A 23,276-nucleotide genomic window follows, 5' to 3' on the forward strand; every position below is an offset into this window, starting at 1 on the left:
TCATGTGAATGAGTGTGGTTGTGTTTGTGAAGAAGTTTCAAATCCTCACGTGATCAGTGAAGTGTATTCTTTAATTACACTTTCTGTATAAGGCTACACTCCGTTTCCCACAACATCTTCTAAAGGGCACTATGCAGAAACTGAGCCATTTTAAGGTATAGCCTTGTGCTTCTCATAATGCATGCACTGCCCTCCAGGTGTGTTGGGCATCCCACAGTGAATGGTGTGTGAACTGTACCTTGTGTAACGGCTGTCCGACAATGACGTTGTCCATCCACTTGTCCATCTCCGTCTCTACCCCTCCTATGTGTACGCTGGTGGGAAAGAAGGCCAATTCGGGAAAGGCAGGCCCAGGGGCACAGTTGGTTAGTTTTGTTGGTGATGTGTTGCACTTCTCTTCTCTTCTTGTTGATGTGTCCTTTGTTGCTCAAAGTGATTGATTCCTTCATGTATTGGCCATCTCCAAAGTGCGCAATCCTCAGAAAGTGTCACAAACTGCGTATGTGGAATGGAACAGGCCTTGAAAGAATGCTTCAAGTAGTCCTTCCAGCGTTTGTTTGGTCCACTGTGAGGTTTGGATCCTTCAGCAAGTTCACCATACAGGAGCATCCAGGGAAGCCAGGATTCAAACCTTAATACAGTTAAAGTTAATTCTCCCATGAATTACGTCACGTTTAATAAGCATTATATCCCCATAACTGATTTATTGGTTAATAAAAAAACACTAAGCTCCTGCATAACCAGAAATGTAGAAACTTTATGTTTCATACTAAAGTGGCATTTTTATAACTGTTGTCAATGCAGGCCACAGGTGATACATGTTCATTGTTTATTAACAAAATGAAATTCTGCAGGCTTATTGTATAGTAAACATTAAAAAAAAACACCAAAATGAATAAAAAAATGTAAAAAAATATATATCAATGATACATATGCCATAAAACAAAATAAAAATTCTTGTGATAAATAAGTCACAATTCTAATGAACTGTTCATCCTTATCGAGAAGATACAAGGCTAACATGTTCAACATGTTTGTACATAAAATTAACACATTTAGCTGTTATGCTAACAAAATGTGAGTTGCTGTACTAAATACAAGTTCTGTCACCATCTACACTCAGACAAGGAGTGCCCGCTTTAATTATAGGACAAAATGAAAAGGTCTGAATTTGTTCTCTTCTAATTTTTGCCCAAGATGTATTATCTCCTTGCACAGCACGACTCCTCAGATTCCCTTTTCTCAGTTTTTTTTTTTCGTGTAAAGGTTAAATTTCCTGCCTTTAGTCTGACTGTCAGCTCCCAGTTTACCAGAAAGTTTGGTAGCAGACTAACACTCAATTCCTTAATTACCGTAATGCTTTGTGTAAAGGAGCACTACAACTAAATTGACGTAAAGCTTTAAAAGCAGGTTATGAAAAAATAGTTTTTTTGAGATTGGCTAATTTACCAATCACCGATCAAGCCAGTTGTGGTGAAGATCGCCTGATCTTGATCTGCAGCCAATTGATCGGTGCATCACTACAATAAACCTATCACTTGCCTTGATTCTAATTACAGTTTGATCATATGTATTATAATAGTAACCTCTGGATGCATCATGAGATCCATCTCTTAAGCCTTGGGGACCAAATTAATACTTACCTGTTCATGCTGAAAACTGAAGGCATATGGAGACGTTAAGTACAATGTTACAGTATGAGTTGACAGGCAGATTGCATAATAACAGTGAGAATTGAGCAAAAATTAGAAAGTCTTAGTACTGTTAATGAAAGTCATAGTTGTCCTACTTGGATTCATGAACAATACTGCATCTCTTCTCCATGACAGGATAGCACTGAGTCTTTTCAGCCAACAAATCATTCAGCAGAAGTGTGTCAAAAATGCTACTGGGGCTCCTTTATACCAACAGTAAAATGTCTGCATAATGCCTCACTGTGACAGCCAATTCAGAACTTTTCTTTCTTTTTAATTTACTTGCTTTATATTCATTCCGTTGTGTGTATATTTATTTATTTATTTACTTACTTACTTAACTACCTATTTGTGTATTTATTTATTTAAAGAAGTTCTGTTAAAAAAAACAAAAAGAAAATCCCCCTGGGGACAAATAAAATTCTGTCTAATATGATTTTCTCTCTGTCTTGGAACTGCCTGCAATCTTGTCAACTGCCTCTCTGGTGCTACATCTACCCTAGCCGTTCTTTTTTCCAACAGACAAATCTTCACAAATTGTAATTTGGAATGAAAACTGTTTAAAATGTATGCTTGAGCCAGTTTTCTTAGTTCAGGATTTAGTGCATAAGATCCAACAGCAAGAAACAAAAAAAACACAGGATGTTGGCATAGCCAAAGGTTTTGAGTGGAAAATTATCCTCCTATTTACGTATGTTATTCCCGTCAAAAGTTTCACATTTTTTTGTTACAATCCATAAAAGAGCACAATGCATATTGGCGGCTGTTATTACCTTACTTGGTTTGCAGCATTTTTAGTATAGCAGAGGATTGGAAAGCAAAGTGATGACAACCTAGTTTAAAACTAAACGTCTACATTATTAATGTGAGTTACACACTCAGACCACATTAAACAGCCAAAATGTAACGAGAGGTTTAGAATGAGATGGATGGAAAGCCAGCTGAACTACAAAAAAGGCTCAGAGGTCGAGAGGAGAACCATTCAAGGAATTAAACAGAAAAGATGAGTTTGAAATAAACTGCCCAGTCATACTGTTGAAACAAAACCCTTCTGTCACTGATCAAACAGTTGGATGAGTTTCTGTGACATCTTAGCCTTCCTCTAAAACCACAAACCAGAAAGATTCTGTGGTACCTCATTTTTAAACTTAAGATTTTAACTGCGCTTGACAATCAAGTTTCCAGTTCATATAAAAAATATTACAGTGCTTCTTATACTGGCAGGAAACAAAAAGGCATGCATTGTAAAGGATTTCATATTTCAAAGTCTCCATGTGAAATTTTGTTTAAAAGTGACCATAGTTAGTGTGGTAGTCAGACACTGAAAACTATTCTCCAGTTAGAGCTAACAAGGTTTAAAGTGCTTCCTCCCGAGTCAGTTTCCCTTTAAAAGTGGATACAGAAGGTAAACCACATAGCAGAACCTTATAACGGAAGGAGGACAAATAGAAGTGTTAGGTGGAGTGTGTCATTAATGTTTATTGTATGTTACAGTTAAACAGTGGGGTAGGGAGAGGTCTTCCTTCTGTCAGTTGTGCTTCCATTGTGTCCCATTCGAGCAGATTTTTCAAACAAAAAAGGGTTTAAGTTAAATATTAATAAAAGTCCTGGGCATCTTATACCCTCCGTAGTTTGCAGAGTGTCTCAACTGCTTTCCAATTAGTGTAATTTTTCTCCAGGCCCCCCTTCAGCCTTCTGTCTCTGTTTGTCTAGATTCTGGCCTTGCTCGCCTTCTCTTCACTCAATAAGCGCCAATGAGCTTTGAAATGTTTCCTAGCGTCTTTCCATCTGGGCTCAGATACTGCTCAGGGCATCTCTACATTTGCTCCATCCAGGAGTTACTGGCATCTGTCCAGCCTTCAGTCTTCCATATACCAGATCTCAACAGCTGCACCCAGCCTGCTTGTTCTGTTAAACAGAGGCTTGACGCCTATAAAGTTCCTTCCTTGTTGTTTCATTTGCTCGAGGATCAGGTAAACCTGTCAAGTGCTGCATGCTCTGCCTCTTATGTCTCAGGGGAGCATAACAGGTTTCCACCTGGGCCAGTTTTACATGGCTTACTTAGCTATGTAGCCCTTGTTTTTGCCTTTTTAAAGCATATACCACGTATGCGGTGTATATCACCTACTGGTGTTTGCCTGCATATCCCAGTAAGATGCCACAGACTTCTTTGGGCTGTCTAAATGTCATATGTCATGCATTCCCAAGTGCAGTCTGTCAATTTAGCTATGACACCTATACATTATATAGTCATTCTACAGTGCATTTTTCTCTATTATGTAGCATCTTCTGAAACTATCTGTTGATAATTGCTGTTCTGTCCATTTTTATAGTAGACTGTAAATTATTATAATCTTTTTATGCTTTTAAAATTTCATCAGTTAATTTTTGCACTCTTTCTGGAAAAATGAAGAAAGAAAAAAGAGCTCAGATTGTATCTTATTTTTTAGCTATAGCCAACACTGTAGCTTGTTTTGATTTAGTCGACTGCCAAAATTGAAGTATTTCTAGCATAACAACTGTTTCTCATTGGCCTTTCATGTTGTATATTCATGACTCATAGGAAATAAAGTCCAGATTTTGAGTAAATCCCAATGTTTAAAATAAAAATATGATGTCAAGTCACCCACATTTTACTAGAATGAGTTGTCTGCTTTAATTCCAATTAATGAACAACCATACTTTTTGGCATTTTACTTCACTTTGAATTGAAGATGATTATATAACTATGTGACTGTGTAGAATTCTGGTGTATCTCTGCAAAGCAACAAAGCATAAACTGATCAGACATGATTGTACTTGATGGTACACTGCCCTGTGATTTCCAGTTCTCCTCCAGGATGGCCATGTTCAGCCAAAGAAGGTTACGTAGATTTCAAAATTTTCAATACAGCTCATTTTGTGACATTTTCTTATTTTAATTCAAAAATGCCTTGCCATTTCTTGCTTTCCTAACTTTCCTTTTGGATAGCTGTGCAGGTGTGTTATTGATAGAGTAAGCTATTGCACCAAAATCATCCTTTTTTTTTTTCTTCCTCTGATTCAACTTTAATCTGATGTGTTTGAATATCTATAACTTCCACCATGCTGCAAAAATTTTTTGCAGATTAAGTCAAGTGGAGATTAACGGCAGTAAAGGCTCAATTTAAAGCGTAAAGTTCCTCTGTTGTTAATGCACACATATTTAGAAAATTTGTGGAAAAATAGGATTCCAACAGTGTTGGAAAACATCCTGGAAAAAGTAGTTAAACACACAGCTTTTTATGATAAAAACATGTCATTTTATTTATAAAAGAAAAAACTCCTAAATAAGTAAGGCTTCATTAGACATACTCTGAAAAAGCACTGTGCTTTTTAAAGATAAGGCCATTGTGAAGGACGGTTGGTGTCCTTACCCAGCAGGGACACTCACAGGATGTAAGGATGGGGGAAGACGGCTTATACAGGGCTTTATCTCCCCCAGGACACTAAATGGCAGTAAGCCCAGGCTTAGGTTCCCACGTGGGTGCCTACAGGACATGCCGGGTATTGTAGTCCTGAAGGACAGCCCTGTTGGATGTCATCAGGGCCACCGGGGGAGCTGCAGAATTGCGGACTCCCTACATCATGGGGTTTCTGCCTCACCCGGAAGTACTGATACACCATGTGTGCGGAAGATCGGAAGCACTTCCAGGGCGGCTAAAATAACAGGAGCTGCCTGCCTCACATCATAGTGTCTGAGTTGGAATGAGGAGTATGAAGCTTGCAAGAGGAGCGGAGGAGGCAGAGAGAGGAAAAGACAAAGAATGTTCTGTATTGTGCTTGCATTAAAGCGACAGAGGTGGTGAAAAACCCATATAAAAGAAGAGTTTTCCCAGAAATGAAAGACTCTTTGCCTTTTAACCTAGGTCTGTGCCTGTTTGTGTTGGGTTTGGGGAGTTGGAGCACCCCCTACTGTCCACACAATGTAATTCTTTTTTTAGTCATATATGCTAATAAAGAATTTATTGACTCTAGGAATATGTAATTATATACAGTTATACGGATTAAGTAACAAAACAAACAAAAGAAAAAAATTATAATTGAAGGGTAAATCTTCACTCTTTTAGTGGCCTGTAGAGTGTTACTTGAAAAATGAAATGTTGTCATGATTACTTTTCTGTCAAGAAAGCAAATAATTATTGATTTATGAATCATTATATGCTAATTATCCTATGAATTTTCATGTACCATAAAATCTTTCCTTTTTAAACCTATTTATTTTGCTGCATGGTGCATAGATGATTCAAGGGCAGCAAGAAGAGTGGAAAGATGAATACCAGTAGGAAGAAAACGAACAGGAAGGCAAAGGAAGATGTTGAAAGATAATGGTGACTAGAGGATGAAAGAGACAGCGAAGCAAAGGGAAGAAACCTGGTGTAAGTGACACAGGAAAGAGAAAAGTGGAGGAAACTTTTATAACAGGCAGGGAAGTAGCGTCGAAGATGAAGAAAGAGTGGCTAACTATTTTGCTTTCATGGCTACAATGAGCAGAATGCAGAAAGCGGCTCAGATTCCAATCCATTGCCAGGAACACTCAAGAATGTACCCACATCTTTTTATACCAGGTCAAGTTTACACTTCGGAATTGATTCAACAGCATGATTTGGGTGATGGGGGGGCACCTCAGATCCATAGAGGAAGCATAACTGAACACAGAAAACTCCACCAAGAGATATTTAAGGCAGGCAACACTCTCTATCAATCAAGGAGAGACCTAAACGTACATGTTTTTCATTATGATGAGAAGGTGTTGATGTTTTTTCAGGCCAAGTGGTGTACTAATGAATACAGGACAACAATCACATTTCCCATGGGGATTCAATGGTTAGTATATTTTGTCATTGCAGAGGATCTCCACATTTGGACAGTGCACATTGATCCATGTAGCGTGCTTCATAGGGATTCTTGTGACACATATGGGCAGCTTTTTTTTATGTTTGGTTTACACCAAAGCCTTTCAAAAAAAAAAACTAATGAAAACTGACACACAAATCATAGAAAAGGTTGACTTGAGATGTGTAATATCGGAATAAAGGTCAGAAATAAAAAATGTTCTTCTCATTTGTTACCAAAAGCTTTTATTAGCTTTTATTAGCTTGAATTCCCTAGCAACAGCTACATATGATGCTGGATTTAACGCTAGCGTCACTCAGAGTGACACAGGGCTGAACAAAGCAGCAAATATTGCAATTGATGTGTGCTGGTGACATGTATCTAATTAGGTGGCACTGGCCACAACAGATTTTGCCATTTATTTTGATATGTGTTTGATTATTGTGTATCTTGTTTGGTAGGATGGTTTTATGTAACTTTTATGCCCTGGGCTTTGACATTTTTAGATCAGTACAAAGGGACAGGGACTTAGTTAGTGTAAAAATGAAGAGGTGTAACAATTTTAGCCAAATAACTTGCATGTTAGGATGTGGCTGCTACACCTTATCTTTTTTTCATTTTTGTTTTTTTTTTTTTTTAATAATTAGAATAGCACAACAGACTTTAATTTAAGATATGGCTGCTATTCTGTACAAATCACCCTCCCTGTGTAATTTCTACATCTGCTTTAATTCTAATCCCTTGACTTTACAGTGACCATTTGGTCCAGATTCATCCTTGGGACCCTTAATAACACTGCAAACATAAAACGAGGTGCCTTACGGCATCCTTTTATAACAACAAGAAATTATCTGGATGTCATTGAGATAATTAACATAAATTTGAGTTAGCATTTGAACAGCCAGGATGACTAGAGTTCATTTAGGAGCAGGCAGTAGCTGACAGACAAAATGAACATGAAATTCTTTGCAGCAGTAAATCTTTGTAAAGACTAAGGTTAATCAGTATAATGAGAATTTTCCCTAAGAGGAGGGATCACCAAGTACTTGAATCCCAAAACGATATCACAACTGAGTGAGATCAGTGAATAGAGCATTCTCTTAATTTGTAATAAGAGATGTTAGGTAGTTAGCGCTTTATTTATCCCAAAGGGAAATTTAGCCTGTTCTAAAACTCAAGAAATATAGAAATATTGCAATAAAGAAAACCATCCCTCAGTCGCAATCAATATTTTTAGAAAGCTAAAATCAAAGCATAAACGAAGGGTACCTTTTGAATCAACCATGTCTTAAGAACATAACAATGGATTGTAGATTCAAATTGTTCTTACAATTGGTATATATTTTAATATACAATGGAGTTGGTAGTCCAAAGAGAACAGACATTGTAGTAGATTCAGTTTGTACAGGACAAGCAAAGGGCTTAATGGAGCCCTAATAGAATTCAGGAGGCAGACATAGGTAAGGGAACATGTGTCATGCTACAGTATTCAGTGGAATACCACCAAGGTACAGTATGGCCTGTATTCAGAGAAAGTGCACCGTAAGGGGTACAAAAATAGAGACTAGCAGGTGGCAGCTAGAAGCCCCTAGGTCACTACAGGTGGGACTGTGTTGAATATAGTGAATTTTATGATACTAGGCTGTTATCTGGCCCTTTAAATGAAAACTGGGCTTGCAGAAATACCTGGGGCCACCAGAGGGAGCTATAGCAGAAATACCTCAAGAACTTCCTGAAGGCATTCCAAGCCCTAGAATTGATTTGGGGGTTTGCAGAGAAAAAGTGATTCCTGTAAAAGTTTATGGACACTTCTTCAAGGAGTTTGGAGTCAGAAGGTGAGCTAGGAAGGGTTTGACTAGCAGAAGGTAGAGAAACTGGAGGACCAAAGAGAAAAGCAATGGGAGATGTGCATGTAGTGTGTTTATGATACCAAGGTGGGAACTGGAACGGCCATCTCACCAAGCAGACATGGAACTAACCTGTTTAGGAAAGGCCTAGAAAGGCAGTAGAGTTTCTGTTTTCATTGTGTAATTGTCTGTCTGTTGTTTTTCCCTCTTTTGTGTTCTCTTTGTATGACAAAGGTGTTGCTATTCACGTTTTTTTCCATCTTGGTATCATTTTGATGTTTGGGGATGGCTCAAGAGCATCCCCTATCTGTCCAGGATATATATCAGGATGTCTTCACTGCACTACTACCATTTACAACATTCAGCCATGAAATGTTTGACCATCCAACACTGTATCTGTAAAATTATGTATTGCCTTACCTTAAGTGCATAGTTTCAGCAATCAAATTAAATTTCGGTGGCACTTAAAATATAGCCCAGTCATTTTCCACTCTGTCAATATCAACATGGTGTTGCAAGAACTTTCTGCCAGCTTTCCACCCTCTGTGTGCTGGACCTTGCTTATATGTTACCATTGAAATATTTCCTCAGTATTTGTTTCAGTCGAATAGGGAGTCATTTTGTCTTGGGTATTTCACCACATTTATGGAATTGATACTAAAATTAAATCTTGTTGAGCGATTTGAGGTTTTGTGCTCTGCTTTTAATTCTTATTGCTGGCATTTAGGAGTATAATACCAAGTAAATTAAAAGTCATCTTCAGCCTTTGTGAACATCTTACAGTGGATATTTCAGCCTTTGTACTTGGTCTTAAAGTCTCTGATTAGTAATGTAGAAGAAAATGTCACCATGTACAAACCTCCTTTTTCTTGTATATTTGCCAGTTGTCATGCTGGACCTGTGCCTGGGCATACTCTTCTGCAACTCTCGACACTGTTTATAATTTAAGTACCAAATACATGGTTTATTGCTGGAAATTAAATCATTATTGCAGTGGCGCCTGTGCAAGTGCCAAACTGTTTTACCATCAGGATTTAAAAGCCAACTGAAATATCTTTTGGTTGTCCAAATGCTTGGATACAAGATGCCATGTAGGGGAGAGTAATGATGTGGTCAAAAAATCCATTTTGACTCTGTGATCATTCTATTTTTAATTTCTTGGCAAAAGCTTTAAATGTTTAAAGATCTTTGAATGTCATCCTGAATGAGAAAAATAACAAACAAATCATAGCTCATAACTGTCTTGAAACAGAGTTGCAGGTAAATTCTTGGGAAAATAACCTAGCTAGCATTAAAGTCTGGTGCTTTATGATTATGACAAGCACCAATAGTGAAATAAAAGGGATTACATGCAGTAGACATTTGAGCCTTGAGATGGGTGAGCAGTTGGCATAAAGATTTGATAACTGAGAAATGCAACAGGAAAACATTAAGAAAAAAACATGAAATGCATTGATTGAAAGGATTTATTATAGGCATTTATCAACCTTGGATTAAAATACACTGAAGCTCACATTATAGATCCTTTCTTCTGGCTTTGTTTTTTTTATTTTTGTCTCATTACTCTGCTTACTTTGAGAAAGTTGAATGTAATTTTGGTCTTGAGGTTGTTGTGGCTTCATCATTGAATCCATAGTAAGTGAGCTCCTCATTACTGTGTACAACAAAGGTGTTATGAAATCTCCTGCTCCTAGTCCTTTTCTTGTTCATTCATGGACCTGAGATCCCTGATTTGCTGTTTTATGCTAGAACCATTCAGCATCAAGAAGGATCAAGGAGATCATTAGGGAACCATTAGGTCAGAGCCAATCATCAATTATATCGTCAGTCATCGATAGGCTGGCCATATCATCGATGTAAATAAACAACATTGAGTGGACCTGATGAGGCATAACATTTAAATTTCTACACAGCAAGCATTTTAAATATAATGTTGGGTGAACTTTCCAAGCAACCCAAAGCGATCTATCTACAGTGCATCCAGAAAGTATTCACAGCGCATCACTTTTTCCACATTTTGTTATGTTACAGCCTTATTCCAAAATGGATTAAATTCATTTTTTTCCTCAGAATTGTACACACAACGTCCCATAATGAAAACATGAAAAGAGTTTACTGGAGGTTTTTGCAAAATTATTAAAAATAAAAAAACTGAGAAATCACATGTACATAAGTATTCACAGCCTTTGCTCAATACTTTGTCAATGCACCTTTAGCAGCAATTACAGCCTCAAGTCTTTTTGAATATGATGCCACAAGCTTGGCACACCTATCCTTGGCCAGTTTCATCCATTCCTCTTTGCAGCACCTCTCAAGCTCTATCAGGTTGGATGGGAAGCGTCGGTGCACAGACATTTTAGGATCTCTCCAGAGATGCTCAATCAGATTCAAGTCTGGGCTCTGGCTGGGCCACTCAAGGACAATCACAGAGTTGTCCTGAAGCCACTCCTTTGATATCTTGGCTGTGTGCTTAGGGTCGTTGTCCTGCTGAAAGATGAACCGTCGCCCCAGTCTGAGATCAAGAGCGCTCTGGAGCAGGTTTTCATCCAGGATGTCTCTGTACATTGCTGCAGTCATCTTTCCCTTTATCCTGACTAGTCTCCCAGTCCCTGCCGCTGAAAAACATCCCCACAGCATGATGCTGCCACCACCATGCTTCACTGTAAGGATGGTATTGGCCCTGTGATGAGCGGTGCCTGGTTTCCTCCAAAAGTGACGCCTGGCATTCACACCAAAGAGTTCAATCTTTGTCTCATCAGACCAGAGAATTTTCTTTCTCATGGTCTGAGAGTCCTTCAGGTGCCTTTTGGCAAACTCCAGGCGGGCTGCTATGAGCCTTTTACTAAGGAGTGGCTTCCGTCTGGCCACTCTACCATATAGGCCTGGTTGGTGGATTGCTGCAGAGATGGTTGTCCTTCTGGAAGGTTCTCCTCTCTCCACAGAGGACCTCTGGAGCTCTAACAGAGTGACCATCGGGTTCTTGATCACCTCCCTGACTAAGGCCCTTCTCCACCGATCGCTCAGTTTAGATGGCCGGCCAGCTCTAGGAAGAGTCCTGGTGGTTTCGAACTTCTTCCACTTACGGATGATGGAGGCCACTGTGCTCATTGGGACCTTCAAAGCAGCAGAACATTTTCTGTAACCTTCCCCAGATTTGTGCCTCGAGACAATCCTGTCTCGGAGGTCTACAGACAATTCCTTCATGCTTGGTTTGTGCTCTGACATGAACTGTCAACTGTGGGACCTTATACAGACAGGTATGTGCCTTTCCAAATCATGTCCAATCAACTGAATTTTTCCACAGGTGGACTCCAATTAAGCTGCAGAAACATCTCAAGGATGATCAGGGGAAACAGGATGCACTTGAGCTCAATTTTGAGTTTCATGGCAAAGGCTGTGAATACTTATGTACATGTGCTTTCTCAATTTTTTTTATTTTTAATAAATTTGCAAAAATCTCAAGTAAACTTTTTTCACGTTGTCATTCTGAGGTGTTGTGTGTAGAATTCTGAGGAAAAAAATTAATTTAATCCATTTTGGAATAAGGCTGTAACATAACAAAATGTGGAAAAAGTGACGCGCTGTGAATACTTTCCTATCTATCTATCTATCTATCTATCTATCTATCTATCTATCTATCTATCTATCTATCTATCTATCTATCTATCTATCTATCAATCATATAGTGCCTTTCCTGTCTGTCTGTTTTTGTGGTAAAATTTTAATCATGTTTATCATGATGTTAAAAAGTAACTCAATCAACATGATTTTTGAGAAGAATTAAAACATGAGCCTATCCTGACAGCACTTGGTCAAAGTCAGGAAACATCCCTGGACAGACATACACCCACACTTACTGAGGGCCAGTTTGCCAATCGTGCGAGCACTGGGAATGTGGAACTTAATGTGAAGCAGAGTGATTGTCAATGAAAAAGAGTAAAGGTTTCATTGAATAATTAAAATCTGACACAGCATTATAATTTAACATTTAAACTAAAACACTTTTTCCCCCTCTAAGCGCAAATAAGAAGTCCATCAATCATCTAACTGGTTCACTTCTCACAATGATTTTTCTTTTATGCTAATGTTCAGATAAAAGAAGCCTAACCTTTTTAAACTTATTTCAGATGTTAGGTTCTAAGGTTTTTTTCAGGTTTTATTTAGAATATCATAAAGCCCATCAGTAATTAAACATATTAAAGTAAAGAATAGCATGTTGTATATTGACACACAACAGTGAGTTTTTTTTTTTTTTTAACTTGTTCCATTTGTGATTCTGGAAAATCATTGTGTTTAATAATGTTGTGCTGGCAGACTTGAAGATGCCGAGGTGACCTTGATTCTTTATTCAGAGTTTCTTTAGGCTTCAAATGAATAGTTTATTATTAGTATTTAAATGGAAAACATGTAGAGATTGCACATTCTCTCTCCATGTGTACATGAGCTTTCAGACTACTATATGGCTTTTTTAACTCATCCAAAAGACTTTTGTGTAAGTTTGTTGATAGTTTTGATCTGGCCTTATTTAAATAAATGTGGGTAGCTGTGAAAAACAGAAGAGTTGACTTAGGCCGGGTTTATACTTCATGCACCTGTGGACACTTCTGCTGCATAAGCATTGTACTGTTTATACTTGCACGTGTACTTTACGTAAATCTGGAAGATTCCACCAGCTGGCAGTGCGAGATATCATCACGGTGAGAAAGCATTCAGCTTCGCTGTGTTGTGAATTGCCTGAAACATCCATTAAAGTCCAAGGACACCTTGCCAAAATATCTCTGAAAAGAATGGATGTTTAATGATTACACCCATCAATCAAGGGATGTGCCCATTCCAGCATGCATTGGGTGTAACACAGAAACAATCCCTGGATGGAGCATCAGCTCATCTCAACGTAAATACAAGCACACACGTATACACGTGTTATTTTAGCCCTTATAAGTGTACAATTGGATGTCTGAGGTATGGATTAGGCGATACGGAGTATATGGAGCTTTTTTTTCACAGATAGTTTGATATTGTTTGCTGTTTGTTTAGCATTGGCCCACATAGAAGCCAGTTTTGTCAGGAACTTTATGATCTTGGTTCTCTGTAAAGACAGGTGACTAACTCAGCTATTACTAGGAGTACTTAATAGATAAAAAAATAAAATTTTTGGGTGGCGTGTTCCTTTAAACAACCTTTTGTATTGCTTGCTTGCATTTTTTTACTTTTAGTTACAAAGATCATTTAACATACCTGGTATGACTTCTAGTAGCAGAAGAAGTGAGTAGGTGTTACAGAGGTTCACTGACACCCCAAACTGACACAAAGTGATATGCCTTCAGAAGTGGCTATCAGATGATTAAAAAAGGAAAATATACAGAGTATGCAAGCTGAAATATCTTCTCTCAAGGTAAATTTGAAACCGTAAATTAAGTATTTCAAGTCACACAGAATTTTTCTTTGTTTTAAGGTAGACAATGTAGAAAATTTACAATTGCCTTTTAAATATGAATGAATTCTTCTGACAGATTTTCTTGTACAGTAATCCCTCCTCCATCGCGGGGGTTGCGTTCCAGAGCCACCCGCAAAATAAGAAAATCCGCGAAGTAGAAACCATATGTTTGTATGGTTATTTTTATATTGTCATGCTTGGGTCACAGATTTGCGCAGAAACACAGGAGGTTGTAGAGAGACAGGAACGTTATTCAAACACTGCAAACAAACATTTGTCTCTTTTTCAAAAGTTTAAAATGTGCTCCATGACAAAACAGAGATGACAGTTCCGTCTCACAATTAAAAGAATGCAAACATATCTTCCTCTTCAAAGGAGTGCACGTCGGGAGCAGAGCATGTCAGAGAGATAGAGAAAAGCAAACAAATCAATAGGGCTGTTTGGCTTTTAAGTATGCGAAGCACCGTGGCACAAAGCTGTTGAAGGCGGCAGCTCACACCCCCTCCTTCAGGAGCAGAGAGAGAGAGAGAGAGAGATAAAAACAAACAACCAAAGATCAATACGTGCCCTTCGTGCTTTTAAGTATGCGAAGCACCGTGCAGCATGTCGCTTAAAGGAAGCAGCAGCACAGAAGGGAGCAAAGTGAAGATAATCTTTCAGCATTTTTTGACGAGCGTCCCTATAGTCTAGGTGTGCGAACAGCCCCCCTGCTCAATCCCCCTACGTCAGGATCAGAGAAAGTCAGCGCAAGAGAGAGAGAGAGAAAAGTACGTTGGGTAGCTTCTCAGCCATCTGCCAATAGCGTCCCTTGTATGAAATCAACTGGGCAAACCAACTGAGGAAGCATGTACCAGAAATTAAAAGACCCATTGTCCGCAGAAATCCGCGAACCAGCAAAAAATCCGCGATATATATTTAAATATGCTTACATATAATATCCGCGATGGAGTGAAGCCGCAAAAGGCGAAGCACGATATAGTGAGGGATTACTGTATACATAATTGTATTAAATATCAATAAAATCGGTCCCCTGGGATTAAAGTCATTTCATGTAAACTGACAGACTTGACGACAGCAATAGGTGCTTTTAGCATTTTGTGAAACTGCACCCAAAATGCATGGTGGACAACATGCAGACTCAGTTGAGTAAGTTACACAGCAAAGTGATTAGTAGGTATGTGGACCCATCCCAAAACTCCGCAGACTAAAGTAAAATAACCATGGCTACACCTTGAAAACTGTTGATACAGTCCAAAATTATGGAAGTTTCAACTGCTGCATGGTTCAGTGGTTAAAATTCACTGTAGCTATTCTCAGTACTTGGGAAAAGCTAACAACACAACATCACAGAAACTTACTCAGGAATTTCTGTGTTTTCCTTTAGATTTCTTTCTCTAATTTTGTTTTGGTTTTGTTTTGACAGGTTGCACATTAAACAACCAAGATGTCCGGTTGAACATCCAGTATGAGAATGGGTTCACTATCACAAAAGAGGGAGCAGGACCTGGAACTACTACTATACTGTACAGATACCCATTTGAAAAGTTAAAAATGTCTGGAGATGATGGCATTCAGAATCTGTACCTGGACTTTGGAGGACCAGAAGGAGAAATGGTATGGTAGGCTCTGGAGTGGTGAATACTGTAACATGTCTCAGATCTGCAAATCTAAGCATGCCTTTATGGTTGCAAAAGTTGCTGGAATGTATTTGTTTAAAATCAAGTGAGGCTGATTTAAATTATTTCATGTATCTGCAGTCTAGTGACACTGTGGTTAGCACTGCTGTCTAAGAGGTTAGATCCCAACCTGATCACAGTGAGTGTAGCATTTCCACATTTTCACCAATTATCATTGGGGAGGTTTTCTTTAGGGGTCCCCAGTTTTCCTCCTACATGCCAAAGACCTGCAAGTTAGGTTGACTGTCTCAAGTCTACGCTGACCCATTGAAGATTTATAAATAAATGTGGCCAGAAATGGAGTGGCGCACCCATATAAGGCTAATTCATACCTTGCATGTTACCACAAACCTAAATTGGAATAAATAGGTTATGGAATGAATGGATGGATCTGCTAAACCATTTGTAAATATGAAAAAGCTTTTGTTTTATTAAACCAAGATTCTAAATATGAAGTATTATAGACTGAAACCTGTATGTTTCTTCTATTCTTATATTTGAAAACCAAATAAAATCACATTAAACATTTTCTTGTTTGACAAGTTGCACTTATTATTTCTTGGATTTGTAGGATATTTGTCCCTTGGAAATATTAATTTGCATCCATCCATTCATTTAGTAGAGGATTATTTTTATTTAATGTAAGTTTTTTAGTAATAATATTGGGTGTGGATCATTATCACAGGATGTTATTTTCGCTGTCTCATAACTCCAGGAACCCGTATTTGAATGACTCATCATGACATTTACATTTACATCATTTAGCAGACGCTCTTATCCAGAGTGACTTACAACAGTGACTGTGTGGCTTGAGTTTTCACCTCTTCCCTAAGCTTTCAGATACACCAGTTCCCTACAGCATTCTGAAAATGTGTATGCAACAGCCATTGGTGTCTCTGAATTTGCCTTATGAGTGAGTGTGTCCAGTGATGGACTGACATCCAATTCAGAGTTGGTTCTTGTTGTTCTTCCGATGTTCCAAGAATAGACAGTGCTTCTCTGAGACTCTGAAACTGAGCATGTGGGATAGATAGCCCAATTGTGATTCTGTGTTAGAGTGTTTGGAAATGTATACTGTATGCTGAGTAGTAGCAATCAAAATGGCATGTTGATGTTAAACCAAACTAGAAGTGGCTCATTCAATACCAGTTTTTTGGAAATTATTTAATTGATCCTGTTCACAGGTAGTAAATTAGATCTTCCCCAAAAATGTATGGATTACAGATCAGAAGGTAGGATGGCCATCTCAGCTGTGCTAAACAGGGCAGTCTTCCACTATTCTGTTTATACTAGTAGAAATCCAGAAAGCAACAAATTATGTTAACTGCTTGAGAGTATTCATTTGGCCGTGTACATCTTAGATATGCTGGATTATGAGAATGGCTTTGTTACATAAATAATACAGATTAAAGTTAATTCTACTTAAAAAAATAAAAAGAAGCTTGGAAAACCAATGTTTTGGCTGTTTCAGCTTTTATCCTTTGTTTTTATGATGTGTATTAAGCAGCAGTTGACAGATGAATGGCGGGAAGGGAGAGCAGATGTAAGTAAAATGAAAAGGGTGGAAGCACCAGAGGGTGAACAAATGCCATCTTTTTGAGAAGATGATTAAAAATTTGGTTGAAGAGTTAGTTAGTCACTCTTTCAGTGCTTTTCAAGTTTAAGTACACATTTATCGACCAATAAGTTTATTTCAATACCCATTTCATCTCTTCTGGCTTTTTACTCCATTTTCTTCTCCAAATTTTCTGGCCTATAGTATGTAATGTGGCTCCTCTGCCCTCTTGGAAGTAAGGCTGAGTAGTCAAAGATATGTTTGCTTTTATAGAATCAAATTTGAAGAATTGTTAATAAATATATTTTGAGCATTTGCATAAAATTGTTTTGCTATGTGGCACATATAAAATATACAGGTGCTTAAAAATTGAATAAAAATAAACATAAGATGCAATTAACACCTATGATCATTTTTTGCCTACTCCATCTATGTTTATTGTTACCTTATGCCAGTGTTGTTCCTTTATCTAAATTACTAAATTCAGCAGATTTACTCTATTGTCACTTCTCAGTACAGCCTAAAATAAGACAACATGGCAGGTATCATATGTAACAAATAGAGTGTTGATAACATCCCATCCTTTTCTTGTAATTAATTATTGCATTGTATCCTATAATTGAAACACAAAATAGATGAACTCCTATTCATCCTGATATCGCCTGTATATTGTCAGCAAAAATCCAGTCATTACAACCTATTCAGTGCAACCGAAAAATCCACTTTTATCATGTTTGCTAATGAATAAAGTCTCAAGTTTATATAAAAGTCAAAAATAGTGACCATATGTGTATTGTCTGACATTATAAGTAGTTACGCCTCAGCACGGCAACTTCAAAAGAACAAAGTAAAAGGTAGATCAGGGACCTTGCAACTCTTATTTGCACTATAAAAATAGATGGATATATGCAGTATATTTTTACTGCAGTCAGTATTACAATGTACTTCTTCAGTCTGATAATTTTTTTAATCTTTACCCTTAAACAGACAAGTTTGAGTTTATTTGATTTAGTTCATTTTGTTGTCATTGCAACTTGCAGTGTAATGAAAGTTATTTTTGATTAATCTTTTGGTGCAGAAGCATGCAGTGGCTAAGCAGTACATGCTACACAAAACAGTGCAGCAGGCCATAAAACAAAACAATAGCAATACACATTGGGAATATTTAACAATGAAATCTCAGCACTATCAAATTAAAAATGTAAATATCAGAAAATAAGCAAATTGGTTTACATAATGGAGTTATGGTCACAGGTCATGTGTGATTAGAGTTGAAAAGCCTGTTGGGTAAGCAATCAAGTGTGCTGCACTTTTGTAAACTTGTAGCACTAATGCACATACAATAAGTAAAGATGTCTCATTCAAGCACAATACTGAGCAATCTAGAACTTTCCATCCTGTTTATGGAGATCAAGATTAGTCTGAATTTTGAAGAATTATTTCCCATGTTAAAGGCCCAATTCATATCAAATGACCGAAACTCAAGGAATCAATAACATAGACTGAGAGAAAAGAATTTTGGCCAAAAGTATCTTTTGTCTGCTACAGTACATTCAGTGAATTTGATTTTTCAATAGCTTAATTAAAATATGACTTATTAACAATATTTTCCTTTTCTTTCAGGTTCTGAATCTTCATTCCTGTCCAAAACCAGTGGTTTTTGTTGTACATTCATTTCTTTCTGCCAAAGTGACCAGGATGGGATTGCTAGCTTGAGCTGTGATAACTAACACAAGCAAAAGAAGACAGTGCTTCTTTTATCAGCCTTTCTTTATTTCCAAAATGATGGAATATGTCTGAAAAGATGACATCTGCAACATGTTTATGTCCTCTGCAGATTTAAAAACCTAACTCACCCATGCTGGTGTTCGTACATTTATGCAGAAAAGCCTTTTTGTTCTTCGAAGTTGTTTATTTGCAGGATTGGAGTTTTGAAGCAACTTGTCTTACAAAGTGTAAGGAAGAGTAATTTGAGGCACCAGTTTCCATTCCTTAAATTTTATACATATATATATAAATGTAAAATAACACACACACACATATATATATACGAATATATATATATGTGTGTATATATATATATATATATATATATATATATATATATATATATATGTATATATTACACATATATATAAAATCAGTGTGTAACTATAATAACTCTGGTTTTCAAATGTAAAAAATATCAATCTTTTACACACTCTCTATGTTTTCAGATATTTATAATTGGTCCTTTATCGACATATCTATAGCATTGTTCAAATAAACCATAAATCTTTACATAATAATCTAAAAAGAATATGTATTCTTTATTATATAGTAGCTAGATAATAATCCAGGTGAGTTTTTAAGAACCTCTAGTATAACTTTTTTAAATGGTTACAGTATACATCCACCTAGTATTTACCTAAATGTATTTTTAAAATCAGCATTGTTTAGGATTCACAGTTATTGATAAAGAGAAAATTAGCAGAATTTCTGTCTGTTAATTTATAACAATTACAGAATTGCCAAATGTGCCTTTTTTGTGTTGTTTAGGAAGTAAAAACTATTATATATGTCATTCATATTTTGTCATTTCAGATTGCCTTCATGAAATAGATTTATATTACTATAAGATTTTATTCATTTTTGTCTTTGTTATTTTGCATGGGTTAGAACTAGTATTTTTATTTATATCTCTAATATTTGTATCCAGAAAGTGCATTGTTAGATTTTATGCTTGATTGTTTTGATGAATGTTAGTGAGCACAACTAAAAACTTTTTATAGCACCTTTCCTTTTCATTTCTTTTCTCACTCCATTAATTATTATTTTCACTTTAAAAACAGCCTTAGCAACATAGACGCATTGATTCTTGCTGATATTTTTTCTATATTTAAGTGACCAAAATGAATTCCAGTTAGAAACTGTTTTTATTATGCTGCTTCTTTGATTCCAATATTTTTCATGGCCACTGCTTAATATGTTTCAAGTAGGGTTATCCCCCAGTAAGTCATTGGAATAGTTGGCAGCACCTGCATGCCATAAACATTTTTCCTGTTACTTCGGTTTCAGTATCGCGTCATCCCTCACAACATCTTCATTACTTATTGAATAATACCATCCACATGTACTCCAAACTGTCTTCTACAATTAATTGTCACAGAAGGCCAGAGAATTGACTGCTAGCAATGGGCACAAGGCAGGGTCACAGTTTGGATGTGATGGTTAGCACATATACATTGAACTGAACTAGCTGGGGATCACTAAACCAGTCTACCAGCCCATTCATTCATTGCCTCACCTGCTTTTCTAGTTCACAGTTACCGGATGTCAGCACCTGCTCTTTTACTAGCAGTGGACACAAAGCAGGAACCAAACCTGGCCAGGGTACCAGACTGAATCAGTCCTTGCGTTAACATTTATTTACCTTTGATTGCAATCTAATTAAGTGGAGCAGATGATAAAGACACCATGTGAACCGAGCCACCTAATGCACCAAGACATAGCTAAAAACTTTGTTAGAACAACTGTGTGCAGAACCTCTGCTAAGCCATAACTTTAGTGGAGTTAAAGAGAAGACTGTACACTTTGACATGTCATTTGGCACTGGGAAAATCCACATTGATGTATGAAGGTAATTAATATTTTACCATGGAGATAGTCTGTAGGTAACGGATACCATTTCATTGTGATGAACATGTGGGGAAATTGTATGCTTTTCATTGTTACAAAGATTGCTGATTATAAGATCAAATTTAGAAAATCAGTTACTTTTCAGATAAGTTACTTTCTTTCAACTTCTTATCAACATGCTTTAAAATTTAGTAAAAAATAAAAAATGTACAGTTCCAGTTAATCACTAGATCAATAGTTTTTTTTATTCAAAATGTATAGTAAAATGATTTTTTATTTTTATCTAGAATAGCATGAGACATTTATTTTATTCATTTTTTATTATTACCCATCATTTCAATTATATCACTGTATTTCTCTTACTAAGCCAATTGTTTTCTGGTAATGTAATCGAGACTTTGAAATAATTTTTTGTCTGATTCCCCCATGATATTTCTTTTTTCCTCTCCTTTTTCACCACCACCTTGATGATTCTTGCAGCCTATATACCCTGGAGCATGAAAGACACACCATCTTAACCCCACCGTGTCTGTCTAATGGGATCTGTTGCAGCCTAAAGCTTATAAAATCCTCAGGCACTGTGGCACCCACATCCATCCCTCATTTGTTGCTCCCCTGCAGTGGCCAACATTGGGTGTGCAGACAGTGGGATCTTCTTGCTCATCTTTTTGTGCCTTCCTAATAAAGTCAGTTTCCTTCGCTGACGTCACTCTAACACCAATTAACCACATGCCTTTAGTCGGTGTACAGTAAATAGCAAGCGACCCTTAGAGCTGCCACTCCTTGACATGGTGTGTTACTTAAGGAAGCTTCTGATGTCCGGCAAAACTGGAAAACTAAACTCTTACATACAAACATTCCAACATCTGCTTAGAGGAGTCAGATACATTTTCTATTAAGTATTGAAAAAGATATTTATCGCAAAGAAGCATTATGGCTGTAAAAATCAAAAAATAACAACTGTTATATACAATTTTTTTATATAAGACATTTTTTTTCAGACTGCTTGTTACATGTTCTTACTTATGAAAACTAAAATTAATGTAAATGCAAACAGGCCACTGGCATTATTAAACAAGAGCAGAAAGAGTTCAGTGCATTGTTTAAGAATAGCAGTAGCAAAATAACCATCTCTAATTCAGAGTTACTTGTGGGGCACTGCCTATCCCAGCAACAGTGGGCAGAAGGCAGGAAACAGCCGTGGGCAGTGGGCCAGTCCAATGCAGAGCCAACTTACCCACTTTCACAATGGGGCCAATTAGCAATCGGCAGTTAACCTAAGTTGTACATGTTTGATGATGTGGGAGGAAGACCCTGAGGACCCATGCAGACACGGGGATAACATGCAAACTCCATACAAACAATGACTAGAACTATGAAACATTAAACACTACCCTACTGTACTGTTCCAGGTGTGAAAATGCTAGACAGTAAAAGGTTGACACTTGTCAGCATAGTTCTAAAAAGTCATAATGAAAAATGTTGCAGTTTTTGCGCTGTTTTATTGCCTCCTGTCTACTTTTTCTTAAAGGCACAAAACATTTATAAGTGTAAGGCACTTGCCCTGTATAAATGCTTCTGCTCCTCAGAGGTCCATCATGATAATGGGTGTTTTAATATGATTTTGACTCAAGCTCAAGAGACTAATGGTTAGATAAAGAAAAAAATATATTATTACAAATACATTTTCAGAAACAGAAATCTGTTCATATCATATCTTAAAAGTATGCCTCTAATACATTTGCATTTTCATTGAACTATAACTTTATGGGGTTGCTATAAATTTCTGTCTAAATGATAAAGGCACTTATTTTTCCTTTATAAAACTCTAATATGATCTCTATAATCACTGAATAAATTACTAATAAGAGCTAATTTAATCAATTCAGTGTGTCTCCTGTCAGCTCAAGAGGCATGATCCACATGTTCTTGTTATTGAACTGTATGTTTTAAGTGAGCTCATGATTCCTTTATAATGTTTCTTCTTTCCTATTTTGACCTGAGTGTTTAGTATATTAAAAGTGATTTAAATCTACACAAAAACTCATCTAAATTCTTGATCAAATCACAGCACTCCTGAATGTGTCCACCTGTTCCCCAAGCTTGAAGTAACATATAGTCGGTCCACCTTACCCTCAAGTTTGACATCGTGGTTTTGACCAACCACAGTTAAAAAATGTTAACAAAACAGAATATTCTCACAAAAGAACATTAGAAATTCTCGCATGCAGTGCTGCCCACTAAATATGCTCAAGACACAACATGGTCAGGCTGATGCCACTGAGACCCGGCATATCCATGCCCAGTCACCCGTCAGTCCCGTTTTGTGCTTATCCTGAGCATCCACAGTTTTTGCATATCCGTGCTGGGGTCTTGGAACCATATAGCCACAGATAAGGTGGGCCTATCTGTATACTTAAACCAAACCAAGGGAAATAACATGCTGTTACATGCATCTTGTCATAGTTACATTTAAAGTATTATTGATATAAATATTTTGGATCCTATTATTGGCCTCCCAGACTAGTAAAATACATTTAATATTTTATTCAGACTAGTTTGCAGCAAGTTGGTACTGTGGCTCACACTGCTGTC

At 37.1% G+C, this 23,276-nt stretch overlaps 1 protein-coding gene across 1 annotated transcript in view; it reads left to right on the forward strand.

Annotated features, from left to right (window-relative positions):
- The window catches only part of sntb2 (syntrophin, beta 2), a 327,074-nt gene extending 307,992 nt beyond the window's left edge, over positions 1-19,082 (forward strand). Inside the window, exons 6-7 of the mRNA XM_028809888.2 lie at positions 15,256-15,446; positions 18,687-19,082. Coding sequence (XP_028665721.1) covers positions 15,256-15,446; positions 18,687-18,779 — 284 coding nt within the window. The 3' untranslated portion in view covers positions 18,780-19,082. The remainder of the gene's footprint in view (positions 1-15,255; positions 15,447-18,686) is intronic.
- Positions 19,083-23,276: the final 4,194 nt, after the last annotated feature.

The sequence above is a fragment of the Erpetoichthys calabaricus genome, chromosome 9 (genome assembly GCF_900747795.2).
Source record: "Erpetoichthys calabaricus chromosome 9, fErpCal1.3, whole genome shotgun sequence".
Lineage (NCBI taxonomy): Eukaryota > Metazoa > Chordata > Cladistia > Polypteriformes > Polypteridae > Erpetoichthys > Erpetoichthys calabaricus.